Consider the following 15,838-nt stretch of genomic DNA (forward strand, 5'->3'; position numbering starts at 1 on the left):
GAACAATATCAGCCCAGTGTTGTCTTCTCAAAGCATCTCCACCTGTGTGTGTGTGTGTGTGTGTGTTTTCAGCCGTCCACTCCTGCAGTGTGAGGAACGGTGGCTGTGAGCATCTCTGCGTCCAGCAGACGGCGGGTCGTCTCCAGTGCCGCTGTCGACCCGGTCACAGACTCCACGAGGACGGGAAACACTGCAAATGTGAGTCACTGATGTTGGACTTTCCCATGAGCATTGCAGATTTCTGACCCTGAAGACACATTTACCATCACAGTTTTACAGCTGTTGACAGTGGGATTTAAGCCAAAGTGAAATGCAAAGACTGACTGAATATGCCATTTTGTGTTTAGTCTATGCTATTTTGTTATTATGGAATCAAAAAAAAAAAAAAGAATAAGATGTGTATTCCTTTAAAACGCATTTATTTGTCATGTTCAAAACCCATGTGTTTTTGTTTTCCTGTGGAACTCAAAAGAAGAAGTTAAAGTTTTCATGCATCTCTTTATATGTAACAAGAATATAGTGACTACGGGTTGTGATGTGAAGCTCCAAAAACGGACAAAAAAACACCATAAAAGTAGTAACAAAATTCTATTGCAAGTTTTGGGAAGCCATGCTATAGCTTTAAATGACCAAATTTAAAGTTGTTACTCACAAAAAATGCTTCAAGTTTAACATAATGGATGCCAAACCCCATTAATAGAATTGGATGGATTTTTGTGCTTTAAACAACTTTGTGTGAGAAATTTTGCCGAGAACTAAGTTATCATATATATAGCGCAAAAATTCGCTTTTTTGTCCTTTTGACATTCTGCATGAAGAAAGTAAGGTTTATATCAATATAAATGATGACAAGAGTTTGTTTTAATAGTTTTAAGCGATCAGATATGAATGTGTCTTCTCTCTGAAGTTTGATTGACAGGTCACAGTGGAGCTGTTTGCTGTGAGGTTGAAGCTTTTGTTAAACACTGTTTAAAAAGCGTGTATTCCCAGATGCCTGAAAACACTGATCAGTGTCTTAACGACAGAGAATTAACCGGAGGTGTAACTGTGCAGGTCATTTAAAACAATCTTTTCAATGTTTTATTGTTCAAATGTATTTGAAGCCAAGCGCTCTCATCCTTTGAAGTTCCCAAAGAATCACAAGAACTGCTCAAGGAGATTTAGGGAAAATATGATTTTGGTCTTTGGGATGAAGTTGCCCTTTGATTCACTGGATGACATAATATCACAAACTGGTGACTTCAGCACGGACATATCTTTGTGTCTCGTTCTCACCCGTCTCTGAGGTCATCTGAAGTTGAACGCATCTGAAGTCTTGCTCTGATGAAGGATCATGATTGCAGAATAATTTCTGCCATTCTGTTTCTGTAAAAGTGTAATTGTTGGCTGTGGACAGATCGTTTCACTGCAGCTGTTGGACAAGTTAAACACACTGAGTGTGTGAGAGTTAGTCAGAGCAGCTGGATGCACACACATGATAGATGATCTCACAAAACACCTCACATTTCACCTCAAATAATTAATCATCATTTTGTATGACAATTAAAAGTCATATTTTCTTCTCATATTCTCACTAAAATCATTATTTCATGTTCTTTGTTTAAATCAGCATAACTTAAAGACAGTTCAACAAATAAGTCCTGCTACCATGATGTATAAATACTTACTAAAATGCAATGTAAATAATATATATTTTGCAATGTCTTGAGGCTACAATAAGGAGAATTGTGTTTAATTGTCTTTAAAATAATGGCACAATAAAAAAAGAAAGAAAAAAAAGTACTCTATATTTATGCCAAAAATATCTATTTTTAAGGCAAAACCACTGGCCAATTTTGAGATTTGGGGCTTTTTGGCTTTTCATAATGTGTAGTTTCAGACTTGTGGAATGTAAACATCCAAAATACACTTTTAAGTGTTTATTTTATTGCATCATTTCAATTGTAATAAATATCTTTAAAGGCCGTTTTCTAAATATGATGGGGGTTTTTTTCTCCCACACTGACTAAGCAGTGCTTACATACACCAAACATTACACTTTTATTCCTTTTTTTTTTTACAGAGAGGTTTGTTTATGTAACATTCGTCTAATTTTATACAACTTTCTTTTTCTTTTTCTTTTTCTTTTTTAATTATTTTTATTTACAAAGAGATATCGAAAAATCCTCTCGGTGAAAACCTGTATCTCTAATACAGTATGTCAACAAAATGAAACAAGAATTTTGAACCTGGTTTTATCCAGTGTTCAGATTTTTGTGCTTGGAATTCTGCAAATTTAGAAATGCATGCATATTTAATTAGATATTACCTAATTTGCATATTTAAACATCATATTTTTACAAACCTTGTAATACATAAAAAATTGTGTGCATTTCTTAAATCTAACTAAATTATTAGTTAAATCTATTAGTTAATTTGTTACCCCATTGTGTCTTGCCATAATTAGTCTTTTTTAATTTTAGGGTGAAATATGACCCAACAGCCTAATAACTTTCTGGATTATATATTTTTGTATATCTCAATATTTATATGCTCATTTTTTATTTATATAATATATTTAGCATATATGATAGTAAAATAAATTAGGGCTGTCAAAAGATTTATTGCGATTAATCGCATCCAAAATAAAAGTTTGTTTAAATAATATATGAGTGTACTGTGTATAATTAAATTTGTATCTAGAAATACACACACATGTATATATTTAAGAAAAATGTGTTATTTATATATAAAAAAATTATATTTATATATAATATAAATTATATATAAATATATACAGTATATGTATGCAAATATTTCTTAAATATATACATGCATGTGTGTGTATTTATATATACAAAATAATTATACACAGTACACACACATATATTATTTAAACACAAACTTTTATTTTGGATGTGATTAATCGCGATTAATCTTTTGACAGCCCTAAAATAAATAAATAAATATATATATATATATATATATATGCTAGTTTATTTATTTATTTATTTACTAGCATATATGTGACCCTGGATCACAAAACCAGTCACGAGTCGCACGGGTATATTTGTGGCAATAGCCAACAATACATTGTATGGGTCAAAATTATCGATTTTTCTTTTATGCCAAAAATCATTAGGATATTAAGTAAAGATCATGTTCCATGAAGATATTTTGTCTTATCTGTGACACGATCATGTCCTGTCTTCAGTGGAGAACCCGTGTGCGGAGCGTAACGGTGGCTGTTCTCAGGAGTGCCTCAGGGATCGAGCTCAGGCCCGCTGTGAATGTCGTCCAGGTTATCAGCTGGCTGAAGATGCCAAGACCTGTGAAGGTAACTTATATTAGAGTTTGTGTCACATGCTTCTAGAACAGAAAGATGACATTACATTACTGTTGCATTGGTCACATTCACGTCTTCATACTCCAGTGATCATGCGTGTGTTTTCTGTGCATCAGACATTGATGAGTGCCAGACGGGCCAGGCGGACTGTGCTCATGGATGCCGGAACACTAGAGGATCTTTCATGTGTGTTTGTCCCGCTGCCTATGAGCTGGGTGTGGATGGCAAGCAGTGCTATCGTGAGTATGATCTGAGCCTGTCAGAAAACAGCTCCATCAAACCGTTTGTTTCTCTCTGTAGCCTCACTCCCTCATTTTTTTATGTAATTCTTTCTTATAAAGAATTGCAACACACAACATCTCTCACATATGTGGTAAAAATGAGAAGAAGTTCATCAAATCACTTGTTTCTCTCTGTAGCCTCTTTCAGATGTGGTTGGCTCTTTGATGAATAGAATAGAATAGAATAGAATAGAATAGAATAGAATAGAATTGCTCAAAAATGCATAGAGAATAGGTATGAAATATATGTAATCGGATAGAATAGTACAGAATAGAATATAATACATGTAAAATACAGTAGAATAGAATGGGTATGAAATATATACATACATGTTCCTGTAGCTAACTATATATTTACGCATGTAATGTAGATGTACATCTAAATATGTAAATTTGTAATAGGACAGACAAAACAAAATTCACATTTTACATTATACATTTATAATACAGCGGCTCTGAAATGCATATGGCATAGAAAAAATTAATTATTCCTATTATATATTTTAATTTATCTCAATATTATGATATTTATATGCACTAGCATATATGTGACCCTGGATCACAAAACCAGTCACGAGTCGCACAGGTATATTTGTGGCAATAGCCAACAATACATTGTATGGGTCAAAATTATCGACTTTTCTTTTATGCCAAAAATCATGAGGATATTAAGTAAAAATTATCGATTTTTCTTTTATGCCAAAAATCATGAGGATATTAAGTAAAAATTATCGATTTTTCTTTTATGCCAAAAATCATGAGGATATTAAGTAAAGATCATGTTCCATGAAGATATTTTGTAAATTTCCTACCGTAAATATATAAAACATTTATTTTTGTGAGTGAATGCAGCGAATCGTGAACATAAATGCACAACTTTAAAGGAGATTCGATTTTTTTTGCACCCTCAGATTCCAGATTTTCATATAGTTGTATCTCGACCTCATATTGTCCTATCCTAACAAACCACACATCAATGAAAAGCTTATTTATTTATGATGTATAAATCTCAATGTCAAAATTGTGACCCATGTGACTGGTTTTGTGGTCCAGGGTCACATTTATATATTAATTAAACACGCTTTTAAACATGTCTACCTGAATTTCGGTCTGTTTTTGTCTCTTAGGTATTGAGATGGAGATCATAAACAGCTGTGAACATTATAACGGTGGTTGTTCTCATCACTGTGAACATTCAACCACTGGACCCGTGTGCAGCTGTAACCAAGGCTATCATCTGGACGACGACCGCAAGACCTGCATCGGTACAGCAAACTAGATCTGGCCATTACCTGTTTTACTGCACAAGCATGGTGATCCTGTAAGGTAAAGGTGTGTGTTCTGTCTGTCAGATATAAACGAGTGTGCAGACGGCAGCTCCTGTTGTGAGCACGACTGCACAAACTATGCTGGAGGTTATGAGTGTTACTGTACAGCCGGATATCGTCTGAACGCTGATGGATGCAGCTGTGACGGTATGACACTCAAACATTTACATTTTCACCTTACAAATATCCACGACAGTGCTAAAAGTGTGTAAATATCAGAAATATGTTGACTGAATGGTGTGATCACAGATATCGATGAGTGTTTGGCTGCCAGCGGAGGATGTGATCACACGTGTCAGAATAACGCCGGCTCCTTCCAGTGCTTCTGTAGACGCGGGTATCGTCTCGATGAAGACCGACGCTCCTGTATATGTGAGTTTTCAGTCTGTCAGGAACTGGGTTTCTTTTCATAATTTAAAATATATTTCCAATGCAGAGCAATAAACGATTTGTGAGCTAAATGAAGTAACCTAATGCACAGAAACCCGCTTGTATAAGAGAGATTCATCAAATAGGGGAAATATTCTCTCTGATAGAAGGATTTTAAAGAAGAAATGCTTCAAAAAGAGTTATTCTAGTTATAAAAGAGATTTTAAGATAGATAGATTTTATGTATTTATAATATATATTTTTTATATTTATATATTATAATTATTTATATATTATTGTATAGATATCATATTTATCAGAACCTATATTATATTATATTATATTATATTATATTATATTATATTATATTATATTATATTATATTATATTATATTCATTCATATTAAAAAGAGTCATTCTAGTTTTAAAAGAGATTTTAAGATGGATAGATTTTATGTATTTATATTTTTTTTTAAATATATTTATATATTATAATTATTTATATATTATTTAATAGATATAATATTTTCAGAACCTATATTATATTATATTATATTATATTATATTATATTATATTATATTATATTATATTATATTATATTTAAGCATGTTAAGTGATTACATTTTTTATTTTAATTAATTACATGATGTGCCAATTAATTTATAAAATTAATCACAAATTAATCACACATCAATTTTGGCTTAGAAATTATCATTTAAAGTCATTACTGTTTTAGGTGAGAAAAGCATTGAATAAACATTATAAAAAATTAGCTTTGGAAAGAAATATTTTGATTCAACATAGAATTTATTACACATAAACTTTTAATTAACTAATTATAAATAAGCAGTAATTAGGAGTTTATTGAGGCAAAAGTCGTAGTTAATAGTGAGAATCGGACTCTAATCTAAAATGTGACCATTTAAGTATAGTTTATGCGATGTAATGTTATTTAGATCCATATACAGTGCATTTAAAGGAATCTAATTAAACTGGATGTTTGCATTCGTGTGTGTGTGTGTGTGTGTGTGTCAGTGCTGGAGCAGTCCGTCGAGGCGTTGAGCAGTGGTGTGGAGAAACCCCGACCTCATCTCACTATCCTTCAGGACTATGATCAGATCCTGGAGCGATACGACGACTACGAGGACGACGCGGGAGAGCTGCGCGCTGAGAGCACTTTAACTGAGAAATTCAGTACGAAAACCTAGTCACTCTGTTCTGTACCAGTGCTGTGATTTTATATATTGTAGGATAACATGTATCATAATGCAAACTCTTCTTTTCCTCCTGTCTGCGCAGTTTGTTTGAACGGCTCGTTCGGCTTCGACTGCAGTCTGTCGTGTGAGGATTGTGGTAACAGAGGAGTGTGTAACAAACACACAGACGGCTGTGACTGTCCTGACGGATGGACGGGGATCATTTGCAATGAGAGTGAGTTTCTCCGAAAGACCCTCAACACTAACATAATTATCAGTAATCATTTTTAAAATTACATAATATCTTGAAGAACGATGATGGAGGGCTGATCGTTTAGGTGTCTAAATGTATTACGATCTTTTAGAAGTAAACAATGGATAATGTACGGAATAATTGACGACGTGAATTATTAGAAAATAATGCACACCTGAGGTTATAATGCGGCCACAACGAGTCAATTATTCTGCTTATACTACAGTTAGCACACCTCTAACATTGTTCAGATATTGTATTTCAAGACATTTGTCAGGGTTTTTGTTCTCAAAATGCTCTTGTGTGTAGGACTAATTTCTCATCCCACGCCTCCGTTCATAATCCCAAAATGTAATTTTAGAGCTAGAAACAGAGGCTTGAGCCATTAATGTAATGCAGTTATTAGAGAGAGAGAGAGAGAGAGAGAGAGAGAGAGAGAGAGAGAGAGAGAGAGAAATTAAGTGTGTGTGAATTACACGAGTGCGTCTCTTATAGGGATACTTCACCAATTAGCATTAAGCTTTGTATCAGTAGAAACCCGGTGGTATTTTCGAATGACCGTGCTTCCCTCCCTCATGTCCCCCTGAGACGAGAGATTTCTGTATTGTGTGTCTGGAAAAAAAACTCAGATGACGCAAAAATCATCATTTATCTTCATCATCTGAGGCTTTTCTGTCCAGAGGCGAGAGACTCCAGCCAGTAGGAGGAGCTCGTCCCGCATGTGTTCAACCCGCCCATAGGGGGATCTCACGATAAAACGCCGTCTCTTCAGTTTCGAGTCACTAGTAGCCTAGTTGTATCATTTCTCCAGACACTGCCCTCTGTAACCAGTAGGCGTGGCTTGGGAGTGTCCTCGTAGGGCAGCGAAGCAAGTGCATTCTGGGAGTTGTCTTTCATCCACATGAGCCAAAAATACATTTTCTGGCTTTTCTCAGTCTAGAAGGCACCAACTTCTAAAATAATTTCACATTTCTACTATATAAATGACCCAATTTAAATACACATTCATCTTTCCAGCGGTGAAATATCCCTTCAACAGTGTTCAGCATCAGCGCCTCTACTAATAGCGAAACTGTAAGTTGATCTGCTTCAAGAACAGCGCTGTTATTACCTCGCTAGTGAGAAATGTCATGTAGCTTTTAAGTTTCTGAACTATTTAACTTATAAAATCGTCAGAGCGGCGCTGACAACACGTTTCTGTGCGAGTGTGTGTCCGTACTGTATGTGTTTGTTTGAGTGGGAGAGAGAGCGGGAGAAAGACAGTATGTGCTTTTCGTACATAATAAAACGTAATTTTGTGGCAAAAAACATGGAAATAATTTGTTGTTTTTATCCTATTGTTTACCATATTTATTTGCTTGGTCAGTGTTGTTGGTTTTGGTTCTTTTGCTGTTGTCTGCCTTTGAAATGACAGAAATCATTTGGTGAAGTGATATGGAACTGTGATGCGGTCAAGACCTGCCGGAACTACTTCCCTGAAAATAACTGCACACCTTAGAACATTTGTCAACCAATCAGATTCAAGCATTCAACAGTCTTATAGTATAAACATCAATAAATCTCGAAATTTAATGCTTTTGGAGACAAAAAGTGTCTATTGTAAAAAAAAAAAACATATATTGATGCTAAGCCCATAGACCTTTCAAAAGATGTTTAATTTTCCTCAAGGCTGATCATAAATGTCATTAAAGATGAAAGAAAATGCAATCCATTTGAGAGAAATGGACAATTCAGCATGGGCTTGATTACATCAACAGAAAAGCCACATTTCACAGGCAGAGAATAAATCATTTTTATCAGATGATGAAAAGACTGATGAGTCATGCACAATAAACCAGTGATCAGAGACATTTATTACAAACATATCACTGTCTTACTGTTCTGCACGCCTGTCAAAGGTCATGACCTTTCTCCTCCTGTGTGTTTGTCACCCAGCGTGTGCGGAGGGCTGGTTCGGCAGGAATTGCTCGTTGAGCTGTGAGTGTAAGAACGGTGGTGTGTGTGATCCGGTCACGGGGAGCTGCCGCTGTCCACCAGGGGTCAGTGGAGAGCTGTGTCAGGACGGTCAGTTCACATCAACTACAAATCATTTATAACATATTCAATATTGTGTGCACCATGTCATGTTTATAGAGTTTATTTGATGCACTCAATCCAGGTTGTCCTAAGGGTCTCTATGGGAAGTTCTGTAATAAGAAGTGTAACTGTGCTAATAATGGACGGTGTCATCGCACTTATGGAGCGTGTCTGTGTGACCCGGGACTGTACGGAAGGTTCTGCCATCTATGTGAGTCGGGATTTACCCTTTTAACTACACTTTGCTTTTAAAACTGCTGTGTGCTGTGCTGTACTTTAAATGTGCATTCAATTCTGCATTCAGAAATGGGTGACTTTCTTTATAAAAACTTGTGCTCTTTGTTTCTTCCGTGTTCATGCAGCGTGTCCGAAGTGGATGTTCGGTCCAGGCTGTTCTGAAGAGTGTGTGTGTGTCCAGAAGAACACTGTGGAGTGTAACCGTCGTCTCGGTGCCTGCGTCTGCAAGCCTGGTTATCGGGGCGAGAGCTGTGAAGACGGTGCGTCTGACGAGCGTCTAAAGTGTATTCATACAAGACTGCACTGTATTGAACAATTTACTTCGAAATGCTTTATGAAATACCATGAAAATACGTGCAAATAAAAGTTAAGTAAATGTACTTTTTTTTTAATTTGCATTGAAATGTTTTAAAGAAATACAAAAAAAGAATTGGAAAACATGCAATCTAAAATAAATAAATATAAAAAAATTAAAAAATAAAATGAATTTGTTAAAACAAAGCATTTAAATATATTTTTTTCATTTGCATTGAAATAGTTTTAAGAAATACAAGGAAAATTATTGGAAAACTAAAAATAATCTAAATTTTTTTTATAATTTAAAAATAATGAAAAGAAAAAAGAAATGAAAAGAGAATGGATATGTTAAAACATAGCATTTTAATAGTTTGTAAAACTTAAAAATAAATAAATAAATAAATATATATATATATATATATATATATATATATATATAATTTGTTTTTATTTTATTTTTATTTTTTTATTTGCATTGTGTTAAAGAAATACCAGGAAAAGAGTTGGAAAAAATCTAGAAAAAATGAAAAGAAAAGAAAATGGATATGTTAAAACATCGCATTTTAACATTGTTTTACATTTTTAATTTGCATTGAAAGACATTTTAAAAAGATGGCAATATATGATACGATATGATCAATATTGATTGTTTTTCCTTGTAGAGTGTGGATCAGGCTTCTTCGGCTCTGGCTGCGAGAGGAAATGCTCCTGTCCGGATGGAGTGACCTGTGATCATGTGACTGGAGCCTGTCGACCTCAGTGTCCCGCAGGAAAGAGAGGAGACAAATGTGACCAAGGTTTGTTCGGTCAAATTACAGGTATATATATAATATGTCTGTACTGTATGCCAATTAAGGCCATAGGATGCTACATTTTACACTGCAATAAAACTGAATTTGGAAATTGAATGTGATGCAAGACTTTGATTAGTGTTTCATTTCTGTGATAGATTGTGTTGATGGAAGATTTGGGATTGGCTGCTATCAGTCATGTGACTGTTCTGGGGCATCATGTGACAGGATCACTGGCCAATGCATGTGTCCTGCTGGAATGTTTGGAAAACGTTGTGAAAAAGGTGAAATTGTCATTCTGACATCAACATGTCATGCTTATATTGAGCTAAACTCTTTTCTTATGATAAAAATGAATGCACTATTTACAGTATTTTGAAAACACAAGCTGCATTAGTGGCTCATAGACACAAAATTATCCTTTATGAAAATTCTGCAAGTTTGCATGATATTGTTTAACCCTTGTATTATGTTAAATTCTGGGTACGATCATTATGTAACGCTAGTTTGGATCAGTACAATTCACCAAAAATCACACACACATAAATTCAGGTAAAAACAGTAAACATTAATTAACATTAAAACTTCTCAAACATTACCAAAAGGTTCAGACTATATATGATAATATATGATTTTTAATAGATTTTTTACAATATTATATATACATAAAAAAAAAGAATTATATATATATATATATGTATGTATGTGTGTGTGTGTGTGTGTGTGTGTGTGTATGTTGGATATATTTTCCAACTTTAATTAATTATTAATTTAGATAATTATTTTCAAAAAAAAATTTTTTATTTTTTAATTGCTATATATTTTAAATTGGTTATATTTACATATTTAAATTGATAATATTTACATTTAATAATATTTAAATATACTATATTTATATTGCTTTCCTGAAGCTCAAATAGTAGATTAGCAAGATCACGGGTTCGACTCAATTAACGTGTGAACTGATATAAATGTACAACATCAATGCAATGTCATTTAGATAAAAGCATCTGCCACATGCGTGAATGTTAATACCCTGACATGACAAAATACATGCATTTTTGAATAATGTTGTGTCTGTGCAGCTTCCTTCCACCATGAAACTTGAGGGTCGCTAACATCACAGTCTTAACAGAAATGTAGTCCGTAAATTTCACAACACCTCACTTTGCAGGGATGTTCATGAGCCTCAATGAGAAAGTCACTCATTTTCATGATCTCCATTATTTCCGACAGCTAAAAAATGTTGCTGGTCACATTGACCCGGAACATAATATAAGGGTGAAATGATATAACTATCTGAATTATAAATGTTGATACACACAGTGTGTTTGTGCATCAGAGTGTGTGGAGGGCCACTGGGGTGTTGGATGTCGGGAAACGTGTCCGTCTTGTGAGAACGGAGGCCGCTGTGACCGGCGTAACGGCACGTGTGTGTGCGCTCCTGGATTCATCGGCAGATTGTGCCAGAACAGTGAGTAAATCCGTCAGGATCTCTGTGCTTTCTCCTGGATCCGGTGTTTTTGAGTCTCTCTGTGTTCAGTGTGTCCCGCGGGCTGTTTCGGTGTGGGCTGTCAGCTCAGATGTGTGTGTGAGAATGGAGGACGTTGTGATCCTGTAACCGGACGCTGCTCATGTCCTCCCGGCTGGACGGGCCACAGCTGCAGGAAGGGTACGTTTCATGGTTTTTATTATACTTTAATATAAAATGTCATTATTTTGATGGTGAGACAATGTGTGTGTTGTAGCCTGTGACACGGGCCGCTGGGGTCTGGACTGTGTGAGTGTGTGTGACTGTCGAAACAGTGGCGGAGTGTGTGACGCTCAGACCGGACACTGTCAGTGTGAGGCGGGTTTCACTGGACCTCGATGTGACCAGAGTGAGTCACATATACACACTTTACTTTAACCACACACACACACATACAACACCGTAAAAGTGTGCTAAAGACACATGTCATAGTATGCGCTGTCCTAACAATATTAATATTATTTCATTGTTCCATATGATGGTAGCTAATGATAGCCATTGACTTCCATAGTATTTTTTGCAATGTAAAAAAATAAAAATAAAATGGATCACCATTTTAGGTTAAAATATACACGAATATATTAGGGAAAATGTATATCTAAGATCCTGTAACATTTTTAAAACCTTTTTGACTTCACTTGCTTATTTTTAATGGTTTTGCGTTTTGAGAAAGTAATTTATAAATGTACAGATATTCCATGTAATTTCTCAATTCATATGTGACCATGTATAAAATAATTTGATGGATATATGATATATGATAAATATGAATAATTTTTCCTTGTAGAGTGGGACTATTTTAGATTTGACAGTCGTTCTATATTAAATGCATATCTAAATCTGTTATAAATGTTACAGTATTTATCACGTGATCTGTGTCGTACATCTATCCCAGAATGCCCTGCTGGTTCATTTGGGCCGGGCTGTAAGCATCGCTGCCAGTGTGAAAACCAGGCATCATGTGACCATGTGGGCGGAGCTTGTACCTGTAAGATTGGCTGGACTGGAACGTTCTGTGAAAAACGTACAGTATGATTGTTCAACTTAACATTTATTAACACGTTATCGGATACTGATGATCAGGTTTTTGACTGAATGCTTGTGCGTGTGCGTGTGTGTGTGTTCAGCTTGTCCGCAGGGTTTCTATGGTCTGGATTGTCAACAGAAGTGTGTGTGTATGAACGGGGGTCTCTGTGATCATGTCCATGGTGAATGTTCCTGCCGGCCTGGCTGGATCGGTCCACACTGTGACCAAAGTGAGCTTTTGTAGCATTTTATCATCACTTCTATCTTCATGCGTTGCTACTGTACCTTTAAGACTTCTGTGTGGAAATGATTGGCTAGCTTCTTCACCTGTGAAATTGATAAAGCCTTGTCAAACAAACAGGATTTTTATCTTGCTCATCTGTGCAAAACCCTGCATGATTATATATTCTTTTCTGAGCACTTCTGTCCCAGGTTTCCCATGAGTGATGTTTGTTGTGGTCTGGTCTGTAGCGTGTCCTGCTGGATTGTATGGAGCGAGCTGTTCTCAGACGTGTGTGTGTCACAATAACAGCAGCTGTGATGCCGTAAGCGGTCAGTGTGTGTGCAGCGCAGGGTGGACGGGACACTCCTGCTCACAGCGTAAGATTCGGACGCCTCATTCATTAAAGGTCCCATATTGTCAAAACTGAAATTTCCTGGCTTTTTGGAGACTGAAGGCGGTGACTGAGTAGTTTTGAAACTTATATGGTAGTTTCATCGCCCCTAACAGAGGACTAGAGGCGATGAAACTACCATATAAGTTTCAAAACTACTCAGTCACCGCCTTCAGACTCCACCCCCACCAATGGTGGGTCACTCAGAAAACAACAGGCCAATCAGAGGAAAGGCTCATGAATATTAAGTAGACAGGCCAAAATCGACCTGTTCTTGGCAGAGCTCCTGAGAAAGGAGCTGTAAAAATATATTGAGATGTTTTTTGGTACTTATACTGCAAATGTATATTCTTAAGGACATCAAAACCTAAAATAAAACTTCAGAAAGGCGTACAATATGGGACCTTTAAAAAACTGTACTAGCTGACTATATACATGTACAATGCTGAAGTACATATACATAGTTCAGTCATGAAACTCTTCTGAGCAGCTGATTGGTTCTCTTAAAGCTGACATTTTTGGCCTATTTATTTCCAAATGGATATTTCTTTTTTTCCTTCCCCTCCCCCTTCCCCAGCTCCACCTGCCTAGATCTCCTTACTTTTCCTTGCAGAAGCTCGTATTCTATTCACCGTATTCATGTGCAGTTTTTCGGCAGTGTTCTTCGTACTAAGTCTATGTACATTCTATGCTTATCAATAAATGCATGATTGAAATATATTTAAACACTACCGTTTGAAACTTCTGCTCACTAAGGCTGCATTTATCTGATCAAAAATACAGTAATATTGTGAAGTTCAAAGAGCAATTTTTTTTTTGAATATATTTTAAAATGTAATTTATTCCTGTTATCAAAGCTGAATTTTCAGCATCATTACTCCAGTCTTCAGTGTCACATGATCCTTCAGAAATCATTCTAATATGATGATTTGATGCTCAAGAAACATTGTTTATTATCAGTTGAAAACAGCTGAATACCTGTGATACATATTTTACAGGATTTTTTGATTAATAGAAAGTTTAAAAGAACAGCATTTAGTTGAAATAGAAATATTTTGCAACATTATACATGTCTTTACCAACAACATTTGAACAATTTAATGCATCCTTGCTGAATAAAAGTGTTAATTTCTTTAAAAATAAAAATTCTGACCCCTAACATTTCATCAATATTCATTAATGAATGAATTAATGAATGAATTCATGCAACTTTATTAATCCCTAAGGGGAAATTTATGTTGGGCAATACAATGAAATAATAACATAAAGTGAAACTATGTACCTAGAAGTAATTAAGCATATTAATTTGAATAAAAAGTAACCAAGACTCACTGATGACAACAATATGGACATTCTAACGTTTAAATACGTCAGAGTAGAAAGCCAGTGTTTTTCACTTTGTGATGAATCATATTTCTGTGAGTCTGAATTATTGCTGGTGTTGTATCTCAAGTGTTGTGTCGCTGTTTCTGCAGGATGTTCTCCAGGTTTCTTCGGTTTGGGCTGTTCTGAGATCTGTGTGTGTGAGAACGGGGGCTTGTGTGACCCTGCGAGCGGCCGATGCGTCTGTCCCAGCGGCTGGACGGGATCCGCCTGTCAACTGGGTCAGTGACTCTGATCTTCACACTTCAGTTTCTTTATTTACTGTGAGGGAAAACACCTGGAATATTCACCTGGAATATACCTGTTCGTGATCAATGCTGAATTTTCCTGAATTTTACTCAATGCAATATGTAATACACTTTAATTGAGTGTGTGCAGTGTGCTGACGAGACTGCTAACCGCAGTGCTGACTACACACTACTGTACATTTACTGGAGAGGAAACCATGATTGCCAGTGTGGAAGCTCTGGTTTTGTTTTTACGACTGGAAATGATCAGGATATGTCGCAAGCCAGATTTGAACTGGCATCATCTGCAACTGCACAGCAAAATTTGAGTTTTGATATTGTGCAAAATGTTTTTGACGTTGCGTTTTTATGAGTTTCGATGTTCAGCTCCAGTAATGGATCTCTCATGCTGACCGTCACTGGTCCAGTGTAAGTCGGGAAGGAAAAGAGCTGCCGATTTCCAGGCATTACATCATATGTTTAGTGTCGTGCTGGTCTTCCAGGATTTGTTAAGTCGTCACTGCTGACACGTTCGTCTCATGTAAGATCTTGGTTTCTTCTCCTCACACCTCATAACTCCTGCCGCTGCTCCAGGGTGAAGGTTTCCTCATGTTTCAGAAGAGCACATGGACGCAGTGAACTCTTACTAGACATGACTGATCACATGAGGTTCATTAAAGGACAAATCCAGTGAAAAATGAACCTAGGGGTAATTAACACATGGTTACCGAGTCGATCGTTCCCTGCGATGCGTTTTCATGAAAATCGAATGTAAAGAGTTTTATCTTTAAAAACAGAAGAAGATACTTTATAAAGACAGTACATTACGCGTTTACAGGCGTCATCTTGGAAAACAGTCTCGACTAGTCGAGTCACGAACGCCGCGCTAAGTGAGCTGGTCGA

General features: G+C 35.9%; 1 protein-coding gene across 1 annotated transcript in view; it reads left to right on the plus strand.

Annotated features, from left to right (window-relative positions):
• The window catches only part of megf6b (multiple EGF-like-domains 6b), a 67,853-nt gene that overhangs the window by 41,634 nt on the left and 10,381 nt on the right, over nucleotides 1–15,838 (plus strand). Inside the window, exons 7-26 of the mRNA XM_084100172.1 lie at nucleotides 73–198; nucleotides 3,194–3,316; nucleotides 3,442–3,564; nucleotides 4,734–4,871; nucleotides 4,959–5,081; nucleotides 5,184–5,306; nucleotides 6,340–6,498; nucleotides 6,604–6,735; nucleotides 8,689–8,817; nucleotides 8,912–9,040; nucleotides 9,192–9,326; nucleotides 10,026–10,160; nucleotides 10,313–10,438; nucleotides 11,497–11,628; nucleotides 11,698–11,826; nucleotides 11,903–12,034; nucleotides 12,581–12,709; nucleotides 12,813–12,941; nucleotides 13,183–13,311; nucleotides 14,801–14,929. Of these exons, the coding sequence (XP_083956298.1) occupies nucleotides 73–198; nucleotides 3,194–3,316; nucleotides 3,442–3,564; nucleotides 4,734–4,871; nucleotides 4,959–5,081; nucleotides 5,184–5,306; nucleotides 6,340–6,498; nucleotides 6,604–6,735; nucleotides 8,689–8,817; nucleotides 8,912–9,040; nucleotides 9,192–9,326; nucleotides 10,026–10,160; nucleotides 10,313–10,438; nucleotides 11,497–11,628; nucleotides 11,698–11,826; nucleotides 11,903–12,034; nucleotides 12,581–12,709; nucleotides 12,813–12,941; nucleotides 13,183–13,311; nucleotides 14,801–14,929 (2,610 nt within the window). The remainder of the gene's footprint in view (nucleotides 1–72; nucleotides 199–3,193; nucleotides 3,317–3,441; nucleotides 3,565–4,733; nucleotides 4,872–4,958; nucleotides 5,082–5,183; nucleotides 5,307–6,339; nucleotides 6,499–6,603; nucleotides 6,736–8,688; nucleotides 8,818–8,911; nucleotides 9,041–9,191; nucleotides 9,327–10,025; nucleotides 10,161–10,312; nucleotides 10,439–11,496; nucleotides 11,629–11,697; nucleotides 11,827–11,902; nucleotides 12,035–12,580; nucleotides 12,710–12,812; nucleotides 12,942–13,182; nucleotides 13,312–14,800; nucleotides 14,930–15,838) is intronic.

The sequence above is a fragment of the Abramis brama genome, assembly GCF_963993115.1.
Source record: "Abramis brama genome assembly, chromosome: 23".
NCBI classification, from domain to species: Eukaryota; Metazoa; Chordata; class Actinopteri; order Cypriniformes; family Leuciscidae; genus Abramis; species Abramis brama.